The sequence below is a fragment of the Doryrhamphus excisus genome, linkage group LG1 (genome assembly GCF_037039965.1).
Source record: "Doryrhamphus excisus strain RoL-2023G ecotype Guam linkage group LG1, RoL_Dexc_Guam_v1.1, whole genome shotgun sequence".
Lineage (NCBI taxonomy): Eukaryota > Metazoa > Chordata > Actinopteri > Syngnathiformes > Syngnathidae > Doryrhamphus > Doryrhamphus excisus.
This window is the reverse complement of record NC_136357.1, coordinates 17,323,734-17,340,751: the sequence shown is the minus strand read 5'-3', so window position 1 is coordinate 17,340,751 and position 17,018 is coordinate 17,323,734. Positions and strand designations below refer to the sequence as shown.

Sequence of the window (17,018 nt, the reverse complement as noted above, 5' to 3'; positions counted from 1 at the left end):
CGTTGACGCCATTTTCTAAATGTATTAAAATGCCGTTGCTTAGAATTCAAGCCGTAATACAGTACCTTATTCAAACGGTGTTCCATGTATCGCCATACGATTAGAAGACTGGGTGACACCGCCCTCTTGTGGCGTCTCATAGTACTGCTTCTTTTAAACTGGGCGATGAAGCGTTTCCTAGCCCCGTTTTGAACGTTGGCGCTCGCTAGTTCTCCCACTATTGGGTCTATAAACTCCCCTGCGTGTTTGCGGGTCATAAGTGTGTAAATTGATGCCATGTGGTGGAAGTTTTACAAACGTCCTAGTTGTTTTTAATTACACTAAATTAGTTTAGTCTTTACGACTTCAACTTAGGGTTTTTGGCAAACCAGTGCAGCAACTGACCAGCGAACACACTCAAAACATTACAATTCAGTTCAAATCTCAACAAATTTTACTTAAAGGTTTTGTTGTTAAAGCATTTTGACAAACAACCTGAATAATTGTGAAGATATAATACACGACTTTTTAAAGCACCACATCTCTTTTCTTGCATAGTTCACGTTCATCTTGCTTCACAGTCCAGTTACAGTGAAGGTCATTGAATGGACTGCAAGCACAAAGATGTGCAACAATAAAATAGGAATAAAATAGTCACTTTTGACTGCTTCCAAAATAAAAGCCTCTTTTGTGGTCTTTCAGACGGAGCACTTTGGTGTAAAGCTGTACGCAATGGGCACTTTGGTGGCATCACAGTTCAGGATAGACTGGCATCAACAGTTCAGGATAGACTGGCACCAGGGAATTTCACATGCAAAAAAAAGTGCAAACTAGCATCAATGTGCATCTCTCAGTTGTGACCCGAACAAATAGTAAAAATTATCAAACTTTTTTCATTTGGATAAAAATCAGTAACAAAATGGCGGCTGGCGTGTGAGAAGGAAGGTTAGCTGCCAAGCTATCACGGGCTGGAGGTGCTAAGACCGGACCAGCTTGAAGCCTTGCCCGGTGTCCAGGATGGCCGGAGGAAACCAGTTGAGCTTGACTCTCTTGAGGTACCGGACGCAGGCGCTGCAGAGCCACAGCTGGTTGAGGCCTCCGCCCCACAGCGCCATCTGCACCACGGGGTAGGTGACGCGGGGGAAGTGCACCCTCCAGTGGTGGGTGACATCGTGACCTGTGGGCAGGTGCAGCGTGTAGTCGCTCCAGTGTCGGGACACGCCGTAGTCAGCCGACACCGCCCTGCCCCTCTGAGACCACCGGGTGTTGCTGTTGGGGTTGCAGTTGTACTCCACCCACTGGGAGAAGAAGTCACCCGTCTGGGGCTCCAGCTGCTCCACGTCGGCTGCGTTGACGAGGGTGGCGCCCTGCACAGCCACGTAGACGCCCTCCACCTTGCGAACCTCCTTTGCCATCGCCAGGGAGTTGTGGCAGTCCAGCACGAGGATGAGGCGAGAGCAGAAGCTGCCGTTCTTCTCCCGCCACCACTGCACTATCTGGTCCAGACCGAGAGTGTCGCCCCCTGCGGGGGCACATCAGAGCCGTCACGATGACAAAGCACCTCATTTTTGGGTTTGGGTTAGAGTAAGGTGTGAAATGTGCGCTCACCTGCCAGTGCCCATTCTCCAGAGCGGTACGCGTGTCCACTGTAGAAGATCACGTACATGTCGTGGCGAGGCCCGTCTGCAGTGCGCAGCTCCATGAAGGACTTCAGCTTGGCCTGCAGGGCCTCCAGGGTGACGCCACTGGTGGAGTAGTCACAGCCAAAGGTCTCGATGAGGTGGTGGGAGAAGAAGCACTGGATGTTATTCAGCATGCTGGTGGAGCGCATGTTGACCTGATGGACCTGGCTGGGCGGGAGCAGCATGGGCTGGCCATCAGGGCTTGAACACACACACACACACACACACACACACAGAGTCAACAGGAAGTACATATAATCCTCTGTGTCCATCCAAAGTGAGCATGGCAGCGTTGTACCTGCAGCAGTTGGTGGGGACGACCACAGCGTAGCCCACACATGTTCCTCCCAGGCTGCTGCCCAGCTCATGGAAGAGGCCATGGAATACAGACTCCAGCGGGAGGACCAGCAGGAAGGTGCTTAAGAAGATGCTGCTGGAAGCCTGCACGCGACAACACAACTCTTTTACCGACAAAAGTGGAGTTGCATCATCGTGGGATGTGGATCTTACCTGCCAGGAGAAAGCAGCAACAGCCACGGTGGACACCAGCGTGAAGATGAGGAGGCGCTCGGAGATGAGGCAGAAGTGTCTCATGCCCTTCGAGGCCATGATCTTGTCCAGGCCGCTGAGCCCCGACCCCTGGAGGAGACACGCCCTCTGGCAGTCGCTCAGCTTGCTGTGGAAGCCCCACACGGTGATGAAGAACACCAAGTGGCAGATGGCCCAGAAGAGCATGCACGCCACAAAGGCCGGGATCATCAGGTACCACGGGTACGGGTGGTTCAACACCCGTGCCACCAGCACAGTGAAGACCACCTCCAGCAGCAGCAAAGGCAGGAGGGAAAGGCGGCGCCGCAAGCCCCCCCAATGCAAGAACGGCTGCCATCGCTCGGTCACGGAGAGGCCGCTGAAGTAGACGTCCAGCAGCGGGTCGCTGATGAGCAACCCGAAGAAGCAGCCCAGGGCAAACGGGTTGGTTCTGACAGGAAGCGTCTCAAAGAAGAAACGTGCGGTGATGACGGTGAAGCACGCCAGGTTGGACAGCGCCAGCGCCGCCTTCAGCCTCAGGGCCACCATGACAGCAGCGAGGGCCACCACCAGCACCGTGACGCTCAGCGCCATGTGAAGAAGCAACACCGTGCTGGCGACGGCAAAGCCTACCAGCTCCAGACGTTCGGCCCACGTGAGGAAAGCGGGTCGGTGTCGGGTGCAGCCCAGCATCCTCTCCAGCAGCGCCCACAGCGTCCTCAGGGACACGCTGGACACGAGGAGGCCGTTGGACGCCTGCTCCTTGGCGTCGCCTTCCAGGGCCGGGCTGTTAATGAAGCACAGCAAGCCCAGCAAGAAGCCCAACCACAAGTGGAGGAGATTGAGGCTGAGGCGCTCCATGTTGTAGGAGTAGTACAGCACGCTGGCCAGAACCAGGACCAGCAGAGCTAGGATGAAGATAATCAGGAGGGTGGACTCGGCCGTCTTCTCCCAACGCACGTAGAGACCCAGGCACAGCGCCACCAGCAGGTTGAGGCCGGACAGGTAGCCCAGCCACCGGACTGAGGACCACATGCTCGCCTCCCCGTTCGCCTCCTCCAGCCGAGTCATGGCCGCTCGGAGGCAGTGGCTGACGCAGTAACGTAGACAAGCCAACATCCTCACCCCGAATTTGAAGCCCGCACACAGTCAAAGCTGACAACACGACGATGTTTTATGACGTGGCGACATTTACGACACGGAAGTCATGTTTAGCCACCAAGCTAACTTAGTCAAACTGGTTAGCAAAGTTAGCATTAGCATCCATCTTTCGCCGGTCGACGTTAAGTTGCGAGTGACGTGTTCCCCCCAATTTGGACATCCGTCGAGTTGCTGGTTCTGTAAATATGTAATGATGTCGAACGAATGCTACCCACTGACAGTTTGCAAAGGGACATTTCCTTCCAGGAAGTTTCGACGCGTCAAAAGTTTTCAAACGCCATGTTTGACGACTTTTAAGCTGCTGCTACTACGGCGGCCGCCAAGCAACAAAACACATACATATGTAGCAAATGTCCACTTCAATACTATCGGTTTCTAAATTGTTCATTCTCTCGCTCGTGTTTTTATCTTAATTTTGGTTGAAATTGAAAAAAAAACACACTTTATGTCGATTATTAGAAGATATAAAACCCCAAATAAAAATGTTTATTGACGTTCCAACTGTCATCTCTGTGAACACAAAGTCCATCAATAGTAATAATTGTAATTGTTAGATTTAATGTTTGGTATTAAATGATTAGAATGTTGGCCACACAGTCAGGAAATGTGGGTTCGATTCTCTGCATTTTCTCCCAGTGCATGCGTGGGTTTTCTCCGGGTACTCCGGTTTCCTCCCACATTCTAAAAACATGCTAGGTTAATTGGCCACTCCAAATTGTCCATAGGTATAAATGTGAGTGTGAATGGTTGTTTGTCTATATGTGCCCTGTGATTGGCTGGCCACCAGTCCAGGGTGTACCCCGCCTCTCGCCTGAAGTCAGCTGGGATAGGCTCCAGCATATCCCCACCACCCTGGTGAGGATAAGCGGCATAGAAAAAGGATATAATAGTATTAAATGTTCTATATTAGACAGCACTTTTGATACGGGGTAGGTTATTTGAATTCAAATAGTCTCCAGTACCCTCCAGAGGGTATTTTGGAGTTATAAAAATAATGGTTTGTGTGTGTGTATATATATATATATATATATATATATATATAGTATATACTACACATACACACAAAATGTATATAATAGCTTTATATACTGTGGGTAAAATCCCTTACAATGAAGACGCATAGACCACCTTGCATTTACATTCGTTTATAAAAGACGCATACAACCATATAAGAAGCACACGTTATGCACTGTTGAAAGGGTTTGATAATAAAAGATGAACCATGCAAATGAACCAGAAGAAACACTTTGGAAGACTACTGCATCACTCAATAACAACCACTGTGATGCTCTACTGAAACAGGAGATATGAAAGTGTATTGCAGTCTGCTCAAGGACATGTCTTCTGTCAACCCTCAATATGACAATAAGAAGTGTTTACCGTGTGCTGTTCCAGAGTGACATCTTTTTGGAAGTGGGTGTGGTTGTTCCTTTTTTTTTTTAAAGAAATGGAAGAAGGGAGGGGAAGAAAAAGTTTTGTTTCATTGTGCTGGTTACAAATCTGTCATTGTAAGAAAATAAGTCAATGACGCGACGCCCTTTGGGATCAGTGCTAAAGTGCCAGTACGCCATCATTCACACGCACAAACCCAACAAACCGTGTCATCGGCTAGTAGCTTAAAACCTTTGCAACATCATCGTACGGATGAGCTATTGCTTATGAAAAAAAATCCTCTCACCTGTTTCAGAGGTCAAACTAGTGCAAATATTTTCGGTTAAGGTGAATTTTCGATCTATGAAGACCAGGATATGGTCAAAGTTTTCGTAGGATGCTTCACACGGTAGGAATACCACCATTTGGCAGCCGCTTGTTTGTGTCCTTGTGTCATTGCTTTCGAATCCCCCCCCAGAAAAAACCCTATCTGAGCTAAATCATTGTTATTCTTATATAAGGGTTTTAAACATCAGTACCTTGTTGACACCATGAGAAACACACTAACATTAGTAAAATACTCCAGAGAGTCCTAAAATGCTACCAATACATTGTTGTTAAGGATGTATAAAGCATTACAGGGAATTAAAAAAAAATAAATCACACTCAACACTGAACACTATTTTCTTTTCCAAAAATGTCAACTTTTCGTAGCCCTCCCACCAAAGTTTGCTTGTTCAGTCAACACAAGCACACACCCAACGCCAGTTGATGTTTTCTTTTTGACATGTTCAGCATGCAGACGTTTGGGAGATGATGGCAGAAGCTTGGATATCTTCGGGGTCGTTCACATTCCAACGTTTACAAAAAATGTTGAGCCATTAATCAAAATATATGTGGAGAGAGTGTTATGAGAAAATAATGTGTAAACGTCTCTCTTTCACACTGTGCAAACTGCATCGCTTGGAGGAGAGGGAGGGAGAGGACAATGCAGCAGGTTAAGTTTGGCAGCAGTTGAAGGGGTGACAGCAGTTCCAAGAGAGGAGGCCAAGGGGCGCTGGTGGGGCCTAGCTCTGAAGCAGGATGGGGTCCTCCAACTCCTGAAAGCCAGGCACGGATCCGCTCTGGCTCTCCCCGGAATCCGAGTCGCAGGCATCAGGCAGCTCAGCGAAGCCCCAAGCTAGCTGGTCGTCCTCAAAGTCAGAGCGAGGCTGTGCAGCCACATCGCTGCCCTCGTCCTCCTCGTAGGAGTGGAAGTCCTGCGGGATGTAGAGCATCTCAGGATAGTTGCGCGACACCAGGTCGCTGGTGGTGGCGAGTGACACCTTCCGGAAGGCGATGAGATGCATGTGGGAGTATTTGACATACTTGTAGCGCTTGAAGCCCAGCGACTCCACTGCCACGCGCCAGCTGCGCATCATGAGTGTGTGTCGATTTTGGTGGGAGGAATCGGGCGTAATGATGAGCAGCAGGCCGTGCAACTCCAGCAGCTCATGGGCCTTCTTACAGCAGATCCAGCGCTGGTATGGTGAGGGAAAGTAGGACAGGAGCAGGGAGAAAACCACCACATGAAAGAGCTGCCCTGGCAGGGCGTCGATGGGGTTGTGCAGCTGGCGGAGGAAGGCCTCCACTGAGTCGCCTGCCAGCTGTAGGGGCCGCTGCAGCTGAAGGTTGAGGAAGTCGCACTTGTAGACGCTCTGAGGGAACACAAGGACGCAGAAAATCAGCATGGTAAGTTCAACCCATCACACGTACTTTATGATCGTCCTCGGGCTGAGGCATGGAACTGTAAAACTAAAAGCCAATTGTGTAAAACATGGCATAAATATATTTTTAAAAGAATTGTGTTGCATTCAAGCTCTCATAGGTCACATAAAATGGCCTGCTGAGAGTTTGAACCAAGTACTGTGTTAGGATGCTTTGTTTGGAAATCTTCCACACTAGCTGTTAAAACAACAGCTAGTTGTTGAGGGCCCGCCCTCATGAGTCACTTTTGGAGGTGGCTGCAGGAAAACACTTGACTAATGTCAGTGTGAGGCTGAAACACACCTCGACCGCAGGCACAATGTCGATACCGACGGTGAGGAACTCGTCAAACTTCATGAAAGGGTTGAAGCAGCTTCCCACGTCCAGGAGGCGCATTTTCCCCACCTGAGTCAGCAGACTGCAACACAGGACAGGTTCATTTCAAACTGGGACGCTCTTGACAGAGTTCACATACTATAATGCTACTTATTTCTGACTGCATACTCCATCTTCCAGAAGAGAGAGGAACATAGGGTGACCTATAAGAGTGGAGGTAGGAGTACGCAGGTATACTACATCTTGTTTAATCTGAAGGAGATCAGTGACTGCAAAGTAGCGGTAGGTGAAAGTGTAGCCAGACAGCATAGGATGGTGGTGTGTAGAATGACCCTCATGGTGAGGAAGATGAAGAGGGCAAAGGCAGACCAGAGGACCAAATGGTAGTTGTAGTGTTGTAGGATTTTTAGGCTGGAGTTGAGACAGGCTCTGGATGGTCAGGAGGTGCTTCCAGATGACTGGACAACTACAGCAAATGTGATCAGGGAGACAGGTACTTGGTGTGAGAAGAAAGCAGACAAAGAGACTTGGTGGTGGAATGAGGAGGTGTACACAGCTAAGAAGAAGTGGGACATTGAGAGGACTGAAGAGAGTAGACAGGAAAGGGTATTTTAAAGAGTTGAAAACAAGAGAGGGAAGAGTTATCAGAGGTGTCTGCTGTGGACCAGGAAGTGGCAAAGATTAGTAAAGAGATAAAGAGTAAAAATGAAGAGTGGGAAGGCACTTGGTCCTGATGGTATTTACAGTGCATCCGGAAAGTATTCACAGCGCTTCACTTTTTCTACATTTTGTCATGTTACAGCCTCATTCCAAACTGAATTAAATTGATCTCTTACCTCAAAATTCTACACTAAATACTCCATTATGACAATGTGAAAAAAGTTTTTTTTGGCATGTTTTGAATTTATTAAAAATAGAAAACAAAAAAAATCACATTTATTTAAGTATTCACAGCCTTTGCCATGAAGCTCAAAATTGAGCTCAGGTGCATCTTTTTTCCACTGATCATCCTTGAGATCTTTCTACAGCTTAATTGGAGTCCACCTGCAGTAAATTCAGTTGATTGGACATGATTTGGAAATATAATAACTGTCTATATAAGGTCCCACAGTTGACTGTGCATGTCAGAGCACAAACACCAAGCATGAAGTCAAAAGAACTGTCTGTAGACCTGCGAGACAGGATTGTCTTGAGGCACAAATCTGGGGAAGGATACAGAAACATTTCTGCTGCTTTGAAGGTCCCAATGAGCACAGTGGCCTCCAGGATAGAAGGAAAAATGAATGCAGCAATATTTTCATCCAGGATATCTCTATATATTGCTGCATTCTTTTTCCTTCTATCCTGTCTAGTCTGCCAGTTCTTGCTGCTGAAAAACATCCCCACAGCATGATGCTGCCACCACCATGCTTCACTGTAGGGATGGTATTGGCCTGGTGATGAGCAGTGCCTGGTTTCCTCCAAACATGGCACCTGGCATTCACACCAAAGAGTTCAATCTTTGTCTCATCAGACCAGAGAATTTTGTTTCTCATGGTCTGAGAGTCATTCAGGTGCTTTTTGGCAAATTCCAGACGGGCTGCCATGTTCCTTTTACTAAGGAGTGGCTTTCGTCTGGCCACTCTACCATACAGGCCTGATTGGTGGATTGCTGCAGAGATGGTTGTCCTTCTGGAAGGCTCTCCTCTCTCCACAGAGGAACGCTGGAGCTCTGACAGAGTGACCATCGGGGCCTTGGTCACCTCCCTGACTAAGGCCCTTCTTCCCCGATCGCTCAGTTTAGAAGGCCGGCCAGCTCTAGGAAGAGTCCTGGTGGTTCCAAACGTCTTCCATTTACGAATAATGGAGGCCACTGTGCTCATTGGGACGTTCAAAGCAGCAGAAATTTTTCTGTATCCTTCCCCAGATTTGTGCCTCAAGACAATCCTGTCTCGCAGGTCTACCGACAGTTCTTTTGACTTCTGTCAACTGTGGGACCTTATATAGACAGTTATTATATTTCCAAATCATGTCCAATCAACTGAATTTACTGCAGGTGGACTCCAATTAAGCTGTAGAAAGATCTCAAGGATGATCAGTGGAAAAAAGATGCACCTGAGCTCAATTTTGAGCTTCATGGCAAAGGCTGTGAATACTTATGTAAATGTGATTTTTTTGTTTTCTATTTTTAATAAATTCAAAAAAAGTCAAAAAAAACTTTTTTCACATTGTCATAATGGAGTATTTAGTGTAGAATTTTGAGGTAAGAGATTAATTTAATTCAGTTTGGAATGAGGCTGTAACATGACAAAATGTAGAAAAAGTGAAGCGCTGTGAATACTTTCCGGATGCACTGTACCTGTGGAGGTATGGAAGCACCTAGGAGAGGTAGCAGTAGAGTTCCTGACTGGGTTGTTCAATAGGATCTTAGGTGGTGAGAAGATGCCTCAGGAATGGAGGAGAAGTGTGTGGTTGGCCATTTTTAAGAAGAAGGGTGATGTGTAGAGCTGTGGCAACTACAGAGGTATAAAGCTAATGAGCCATACTATGAAGTTATGGGAAAGAGTAGTTGAAACAAGACAAAGGGCAGAAGTCAACATTTGTGAGCAGCAGTATGGTTTCATACAAAAGAAACAGTACTACAGATGCAGTATATGTTTTAAGAATGTTAATAGAGAGGTACAGAGAAGGTCAGAGGGAGCTGCATTGTGCCTTTGTAGATCTGGAGAAAGCCTATGACAGGGTGCCTACAGAGGAACTGTGGTATTGTATATTGTATATTATTGTAAGTCTGGAGTGACAGAGAAGTATGTTCAAGTGGTGCAGGACATGTATGACAGAGGAGTTCGAGGCGGAGGTGGGACTTCATCAGGGATCAGCTCTGAGCCCCTTCTTGTTTGCTATGGTGTTGGACAGGCTGACAGATGAGCTTAGACAAGAATCTCCACGGAGACCAGCCATGTTGTTTGGTCTAGAGCAGGGGTCGGCAACCTTTACTATCAAAAGAGCCATTTCACCCCCTCACTCAGTAAAGAAAAATAGACTGGAGCCGCGAAACATAATTTTAAAACATCTATCTAGATAAAAATATCTTATAAACTTTCCAAAGTTTTAATCTTTTTTTAATTAAAAAAAAAAGTTTTAACAGGGCTGCACGGCGGTCATGTGGTTAGATCGCAGACCTCACAGCTAAGAGACCAGGGTTCAATTCCAACCTCGGTCATCTCTGTGTAGAGTTTGCATGTTCTCCCCGTGCATGCGTGGGTTTTCTCCGGGTACTCCGGTTTCCTCCCACATTCCAAAAACATGCTAGGTTAATTAGCGACTCCAAATTGTCCATAGGTATGAATGTGAGTGTGAATGGTTGTTTGTCTATATGTGCCAGGTGATTGGCTGGCGACCAGTCCAGGGCATACCCCGCCTCTCGCCCAAAGAAATGTGCAGCGAATTGCGATTCTCTAAAAATTTTGATTGACTTCCGGATTTGTAGGGAATTTTTGGGTATCAAAGTACTTCATGGCAGAGTTGATCGAGTACAGGGTCTCACAGAAAGTCCGATTTTTTTCAAAACTCATTACAAAGATGCGTATTTTCCTCGTTCGGGTCTTTAAAAAAAATACTTCGCATTGCAAAGGGAGCCACAACAAAGTGGCTGAAGAGCCACATGCGGCTCCGCAGCCTTGGGTTGCTGAACCCTGGTCTAGAGACAGTGCTACTGAGGAAAAGACAAGAAGCAGAACTGGGGGTAGCAGAGATGAGGATGCCGATGTTCTCATTGGGAGTGACCAAGATGGATAGGATCAGGAACGAGTACATCAGAGGGACATGACATGTTAGAGGCCTTGGAGATAAAGTCACAGAGGCCAGACTGAGATGGTTCGGACTGATTTGTTTATAGTAGGTATTTTTGTGATACATAAGTATTGTGTTTTTGAATGCATATTTTTTTAAGCTAAACTAGATAGCGACTCACTTCACTGCTTATGGTGGTATCATACAACTTCATGTCACAAAATCCGAACTATCCCTTTAACAGTTATTCAGGTAACTGTAGCCTAAACAACATAACATAACTAGTTTACCAAACTCTTGTTCTCACTCCAAATCAATACCAAAGCCATTGAATTCTTCATCCTCTGTGTCACTTCTGAACAACTCCGGAAGCAGAGGGCATGCCGCTTCCTCTTCTGTGTGGCTTTAAAGTCACAGAAACTCCGCAGACCTTGGCTTGGACGTCTGCTGGCAGTTTTTGCGACGTCGCTGTCCGTGCACCGATAGAGAGGCAGCTGCGTTGCATGAAGCGGTAACACCAAGAAGGTCCTCTTGCAGAGTCATTTATATTCATCGCCTTGGCAACTCTCTAGGTGTGGAATCGTAGCTGCACTGTTGACAAGCCCCTGTTTGTTTTCCAAACTTACTTTCTGCTGCTCGATTTACCATTTTTGGCTGGATTCATCACTACTTGCAGCTTGTAGTTTGCAGAATATTGTTTTGTGTTTTCTTTTTGGTGGTATTTGTGCTCCGTGTTTCTCAGTAACAACCCTAGAGCACCCTCTTGTGGTGTGATTTTCTTTGCAGGGGATTTTTTTTCTCAGATCTCTTTATAAATTAATGTTTAAGTTTACATACATTTTCAGTGGTACAGGAAGAGCAGATACTGGCACACAAGCCTACAGCGCCTCGTGGATGTCAGTGTGGAGAAAAAAAACTTATACAAGTTGCTCCGGAGTACAAGTCAACCAGACAAACCATGAAAAAAATGTGCAACTTAATAGTCTGGAAAATACGGTATGTAGCAAGAGAAAGATACCTTAGGACAGAGCCGGATGGCCGTGAACTTCCAGACGCTTCAGTCGGCCCTGTGGCGAAAGAAGCGCTTTTCTCATCCTTCTCCAACATTCTTTTCATGCCACCATCCAGGAAGTACTCTTGGCAGACGCTGTGGACACACAATGCAAGGCAATAAGGACAGCCTGATTGTAATGCAGTATGAATTAATTAAGCCTCCTTCAGCTGATAGAACTCTATAGCAGTACTCCGCCACCGTTCTGAGCCCATGGTGCTTTAGATCTCATAGTGACCTAATGCTCATGTCATCTAGTGATGTATAGAAAGCAAAGCACAGTAGCAATTGAAAACACTGTAAAAAAGTACACAAAATACTGAATAGCCATCTGCGCCAGCCTGGCGTTTGTTTACCAGAAAGAAGATGATAATAGTGTAGCTTGGGGCTGACAGAAGTAATTGGAACAGCATCGTCTTCAATGCCATTGTTGGAAAGTTCTGGATGGTTCCTTTTAACTAATCAAAAACGACAGAACAAAGAACTTCGCCATAAAAATAACACACAAGGGATGTGGCGGTATATGTATACTTTAAAGCAACAAATGTTTACATTTTGCTTCCTCTGAAGTCCCCCCCCAGCAGCTCTGGTGAGAATGCTTGTTAACGTTCACTGTAAAATGCACCAGTTACCCTTACTTACATGCTAAGCAAAAGAAGTCTTGAAAAGTCAATGTAACTTAAAAGCCATATTGACCACGCCAGATGTTTGTTTTACTTTAGTTTTTATATTTTATCTTATATTCTTTATTCTATTTATGTATTTATTTACTTTAAACAGTGCTACACATGGAGCAGTGGAGATGCCAATTTCCCTGAGGGAATTCCAAAGGGATTAATAAAGTATTCTGTCTGTCTTGTCTGTCTACTTGGTACACTCAAGTGAGATTAACCTGACCTTAACCTATAATAAATAAAGTCTATTGATTTTTCTGTCGTGACTGACAGTTTTTTGTGGTCCTCCGCTCCAAAGACAATGTCAGGCGTGTCTTTCATCTTTACCTGCGACACCAATCGATTCGGCCTTCCCCTTCACAGTTCACGGCCCAGTGGTTGTCGGCGAGGTTCTTCATAGCCAGGGCGTACTCGCTCAGCGTCTGCTCGTCCTCACAGTGCTCGCGCCAGATCTTGTCAAAGTCGCCCACTGTCAAGAGAAGCGGGGAGGGACACCCCGAGAAAAAAAGAACGGGTGCAGCGTGACTGTTGTGCCAAGTGGTGACGCCCCAACAGCACATATTCAGAAGAGGAAGCAGTGGTAAACAGGAGAGGTGGTAAACAACAGCAGCAGGAGCAGCCAAAGGGCATGACCACTCTGATTCAAGCAGATCACACGTTGCTTATTAGACAATCATGTGGTTAGCTAGCTCACACTGGAGCTTCCAAAACAACCACAATTCCAGGATTTCAGGACCAGGAGATTTAAAGCAGATTCCCCTGCTCTTACAGGAAAATGAAAAATGCTAAAATGTGACTTAAAACACTTTATCTGTATGTTGTTACAGTATATAGCACCAATTAATACCGTCATTGCATGCAAGGCAAAGTCCACCTCATGCACGACACTGTGGCAAAAACAAGCTGATGTGGAATAAATGTTTTGCAGACTTCCTGTTTTGGCACAAGCTATTTTCTGATAAGGAGGATATTGTTAAATGGATACAAGTCATAGCAAATTTTAAGAATATGACTAACAGCGATGTCCTAATCCACATATTTTGGCTTCCGAGCAGATCATATTTTTTGTAATCTTGCTGATCTGATTCCGATCCTTTTTTATAATTATTTTAATAATAAGCTTTTGTTAGAAACATGAATTTGTGGAACGGAATATGGTTATAAAAATAGCTTTTCAAAGCATTGAAAACAATGCAATAATAATAATAATAATTTACTTTTTTATTACACAGCATGACAACTTTATGTTTGGCTTTTGTAACAAACCTCTGTGAGCCAGGTCCCTCAGTCAATAAAATATAAAATTCTGAAAAAGTAGCCTAAATACTTTTTAGGGTACGTGTAACCATTTAACATTGTTACAGATCAATGTGTGGTGTGATTTAGAATATATAACTTTTTTGAATATAACACTAGTCTCTTCAACGCAATAGTAATTTATTGACAGTCCAGCGGTTAGAGTGGCACTTGCCTTGCGAATTCCCCGCAACACAGCCGTCCGAGCACAATGAGGGTCATGTCTGCATCATAATGATGCGTTTTGCTCTTCATGCGGGTGGTGGGGTTCGAGTGGCAACCAGCTTCGAGGTGCATTACCATACAAGTTGGTGTGTAGCCCTTTGCTACGAGCATGATACGGCCACCGGGTCAGCCTGATCTCGTGGCGGACGTCTATATTATTCCATGCTCAAATATACATCGGCTTGGACACCAATCCCGATCGTGAAGATCGGATCATCCCTCATGAGTGCATATAAGTGCATCTCAAGAATATATTTGAAAAGTTTATTTCAATGGTTCAGTTAAAAAACTAGAGCTCATATTCTACAGATAACTATTTCAAGAAGGTATTAGTTGATTTCTTAATATTTGAATTGAACTCCAAAAATCTAATAACTTTACACCCAACAGACAATCCTCGTGGTTGGAGTTGCTGATTCCCGGCCAGCAAGAGAAATCTACAAGACTGTTTTGTGAACTTGAGCGAAGTTGGACTATAAGAAGCTGGACTGTGCGCCAAACTGTTGCTGAAGTCCAATGCCTTTAACGTTACTTGGTCATGTTGAGGAGTCAGAAGAGCAAGCTGTAACTAACAATTTATCAGTGTCCTAACTGTGTATGTTAGGCTGTTTATTTTGTATAAGTAATCGGACAAAACGAACTCGGCAGCTGTTCGGAAGTCCTCTGGAGCATGACCAATCACAGCGGAGAGGGCGTAACTGGAGGAGGGCCAAAAGTGGACCAAATTAAATAGACCATTTGGGTAGAATGTAGGAAATTCCTGGTAACACTTCAGAAAGAGGTCCAGAAGCTCTACAAAGTTTTTTGTGCTGGTTATAATGCTCCATAGGAGTCCACAACTCAATACAAAGGCCCGAAAATGAGAATAATATGTGATATTTTAAAGGTTTAAACGCTGCAAAACCCCTCACTGTACACTTTTCTCAGACAGGCACACATTTTCTCACATTTCTTTCTTGTTTAAACATTCTCAAAGTGAATTTGAATTTTATTTACCAATCTCTTGGACAAAGGAAATTATCAAGTGACTCCCCGCATTCACTGCTCTGATGTGCCTTGTCCCGGCCCCATTTGGCTGTAGCATTTTTGTGTCCTTGTGAAACATATTGTTCCTGTTGTATTGTTTTATTCTTCGTCGCCCTCCATTAACCAAATATTCACCTTCAGTATTCTATAACAGCACCCTCGCAGTCATACAACTATGATTGCAAGCAAAAGAAAAACATGACAATGGTCTACAGCCAATCAGAACACACAAAACAATGGGTGGGTTCTCCCTTCGCCACTCAGGACTGTTGCGGGTGGCTACACATACTGAGACAAAGTGGACATGTCTGGACATGCCTTCAACTCTCAGATGAGTGTACAACATCCTCTACTGGTAGCAGTAGTATAAACAATACCACACATACAACAAAGCACAGACCGTTCTAATACACCACAACGAGGCAGAACACAATGAACACGCATACACCATTGGGAAAAAAATGCACTTAAAATATTCTTTTGTGTAGTTGCAAGTCCATGGAAGGTAAACCATGATGAAGCGAGGGAACACTGTACATGTTAGACAGAATTGCCTGGGAGAACATACATGTACATGTCACTAACAGCAATTTCTGAACTCTACAACAGAGAAATATGTTTCAGAAACATTGCATTTCACTTGGCCACCACAAATATGTGGTCCAGCACAAATATGATCCTTAGATTGGGTTAACAGTACACTGCATAACTGCGTGTGTGTGTCTTTAATTCAAGTTTTTTCTTTCCTTAACAGAGACAGGGTCACTTTTTCATCTAGGACAATGTAAGTTTGGATTGTGTGTTCAGTTGTGTTGTCATAGACTAATATTTATATTTGTTTGATAATCTGAAACACAAGTGTGATGGAATTCAGGAAGCGGGCAACAAACACTTTTTCCCACCACTGTACCTATACATCAAAATACTGCATGGTTTGTACATTGTATTCAGATTAGTAATTAAACACCCAGATAGGAAAACATGGCCCAGGTAACTAGATAAGCTAGTTAACTAGTTTATTTGAGCCACACAGTGGCAGTGGTTCTCCAATGTGAAGCAGACTTCAGATGCTGTGCATCATAAGAAAAATACAGAAACTATTTTTTTCCCCACATAGCTGTATTTAAAAGGCAAAATCTACATTGTGGTTGCCAGATGCTCCTCAAAGAGGTGGGTTAAACGAATTACACGTTATTACATATGCGATAAACAAAGTTTCATATTACCATTATTTACTTCGGGGCTAATGTTTGTTTAAGTGCTGGCTCATGTTTAACATTTCTTCAACTTGAATTCTGCACTGTCAACACTTTCCCGTTGGAACACTGCAATATTTAACCAGTGACGCTGATGGCTGCCTGTTTTAATCTTGCCTTACTTGACTTTATAGCCTGTTATTTAGGTTTCAAGTAAAGTTTCCGCACACTCGTTAGCCTGTGGTCTATTCGGGGTATTGTGGCCAACACGTTTAAAAGGCCTCTTGCGGGAATGGCAGCAGACGGTCTACAGCAGACAACGTGAAGCCGTCGCTTGCAAGGTCGCCGAAGACTGACAGTGACAGTGATACTTTATAAGCAGACGAAGCTCCATTTAGTGTCGTTCTGAATAAGAAGCTAGCATTCCGTTAGCCAAGAAGAGGACGTGTGGGCCTGCTCACCTTCTCTATATTTCCTGCGGAGCTTTCTGTGGACGTTTTTAACCACCCCCGAAAGTTTCTCCTGTTCCTTCTTGCTCGGGGCCGCATCGGGAATGGGTACGTAGAACAGTCCCGGGTGTCTTTCATTCTCCCCCGTTTCAACGTCGTCGCTGGGGTCCATAACACCGGTATCTGTAACCTCCTCTGGTGGTGGCTTCCTTTTTCTAATCTTTTTTTTTTGCGTCAACCACCACCGAGCCGGCGGCGCACGTGCCAACAACAGGCAAGCTGATTGGCTAATCGTTGCCTACACGTGCTCACAAGTGACAGCGCGACGTCAAATCACAAGCTTGAAACGTTCACTGCCAGTCGTGAGATGTTCACTGCACCTCGTAAAACTTTGCATTTAATATCACGACGAAACGCAACGCCGAACGCTACTAATGCCAAACAAGAAAAAATAGCTTAAATGAACACTGACAAATAATGTGATTTTCTTAGAAATATACCGTCATATCCACACAGTAACAACAACA

General features: G+C 45.2%; 2 protein-coding genes across 3 annotated transcripts; both read right to left on the bottom strand.

Moving 5' to 3' along the window:
* Nucleotides 1-417: 417 nt before the first annotated feature.
* Nucleotides 418-3,673, bottom strand: tmem168b (transmembrane protein 168b). Its single transcript, XM_058075481.2, has 4 exons — nucleotides 2,172-3,673; nucleotides 1,960-2,102; nucleotides 1,588-1,862; nucleotides 418-1,501 (listed from the first exon to the last, which is right to left on the bottom strand). The coding sequence occupies exons 1-4, from the start codon at nucleotides 3,306-3,308 to the stop codon at nucleotides 957-959; spliced, it is 2,100 nt and encodes a 699-aa protein (XP_057931464.2). The 5' UTR covers nucleotides 3,309-3,673; the 3' UTR covers nucleotides 418-956.
* A 787-nt stretch (nucleotides 3,674-4,460) lies between these two features.
* On the bottom strand, nucleotides 4,461-16,794 carry samtor (S-adenosylmethionine sensor upstream of mTORC1). 2 transcript variants are annotated; one of them, XM_058075941.2, is made up of 6 exons: nucleotides 16,504-16,794; nucleotides 12,627-12,768; nucleotides 11,593-11,721; nucleotides 6,771-6,885; nucleotides 6,090-6,418; nucleotides 4,461-5,980 (listed from the first exon to the last, which is right to left on the bottom strand). In XM_058075941.2, the coding sequence occupies exons 1-6, from the start codon at nucleotides 16,661-16,663 to the stop codon at nucleotides 5,902-5,904; spliced, it is 954 nt and encodes a 317-aa protein (XP_057931924.2). In that variant the 5' UTR covers nucleotides 16,664-16,794; the 3' UTR covers nucleotides 4,461-5,901. The 2 variants fall into 2 exon arrangements, with proteins under 2 accessions (XP_057931924.2, XP_057931923.2); XM_058075940.2 differs by having other exon boundaries at nucleotides 4,461-6,418; nucleotides 16,504-16,793.
* Nucleotides 16,795-17,018: the final 224 nt, after the last annotated feature.

Coding starts and splice junctions, on each gene's coding strand:
- tmem168b (XM_058075481.2), bottom strand. CDS start 3,308: ATGTTGGCTTGTCTACGTTACTGCGTCAGCCACTGCCTCCGAGCGGCC. Junction 2,103..2,171: donor TTGCTGCTTTCTCCTGGCAG/GTAAGATCCACA, acceptor TGTCGCGTGCAG/GCTTCCAGCAGCATCTTCTT. Junction 1,502..1,587: donor TGGAGAATGGGCACTGGCAG/GTGAGCGCACAT, acceptor GTGCCCCCGCAG/GGGGCGACACTCTCGGTCTG.
- samtor (XM_058075940.2), bottom strand. CDS start 16,663: ATGGACCCCAGCGACGACGTTGAAACGGGGGAGAATGAAAGACACCCG. Junction 11,722..12,626: donor CGAATCGATTGGTGTCGCAG/GTAAAGATGAAA, acceptor GTGTGTCCACAG/CGTCTGCCAAGAGTACTTCC. Junction 6,886..11,592: donor CCATCCGGCTCTGTCCTAAG/GTATCTTTCTCT, acceptor CCTGTGTTGCAG/TCTGCTGACTCAGGTGGGGA.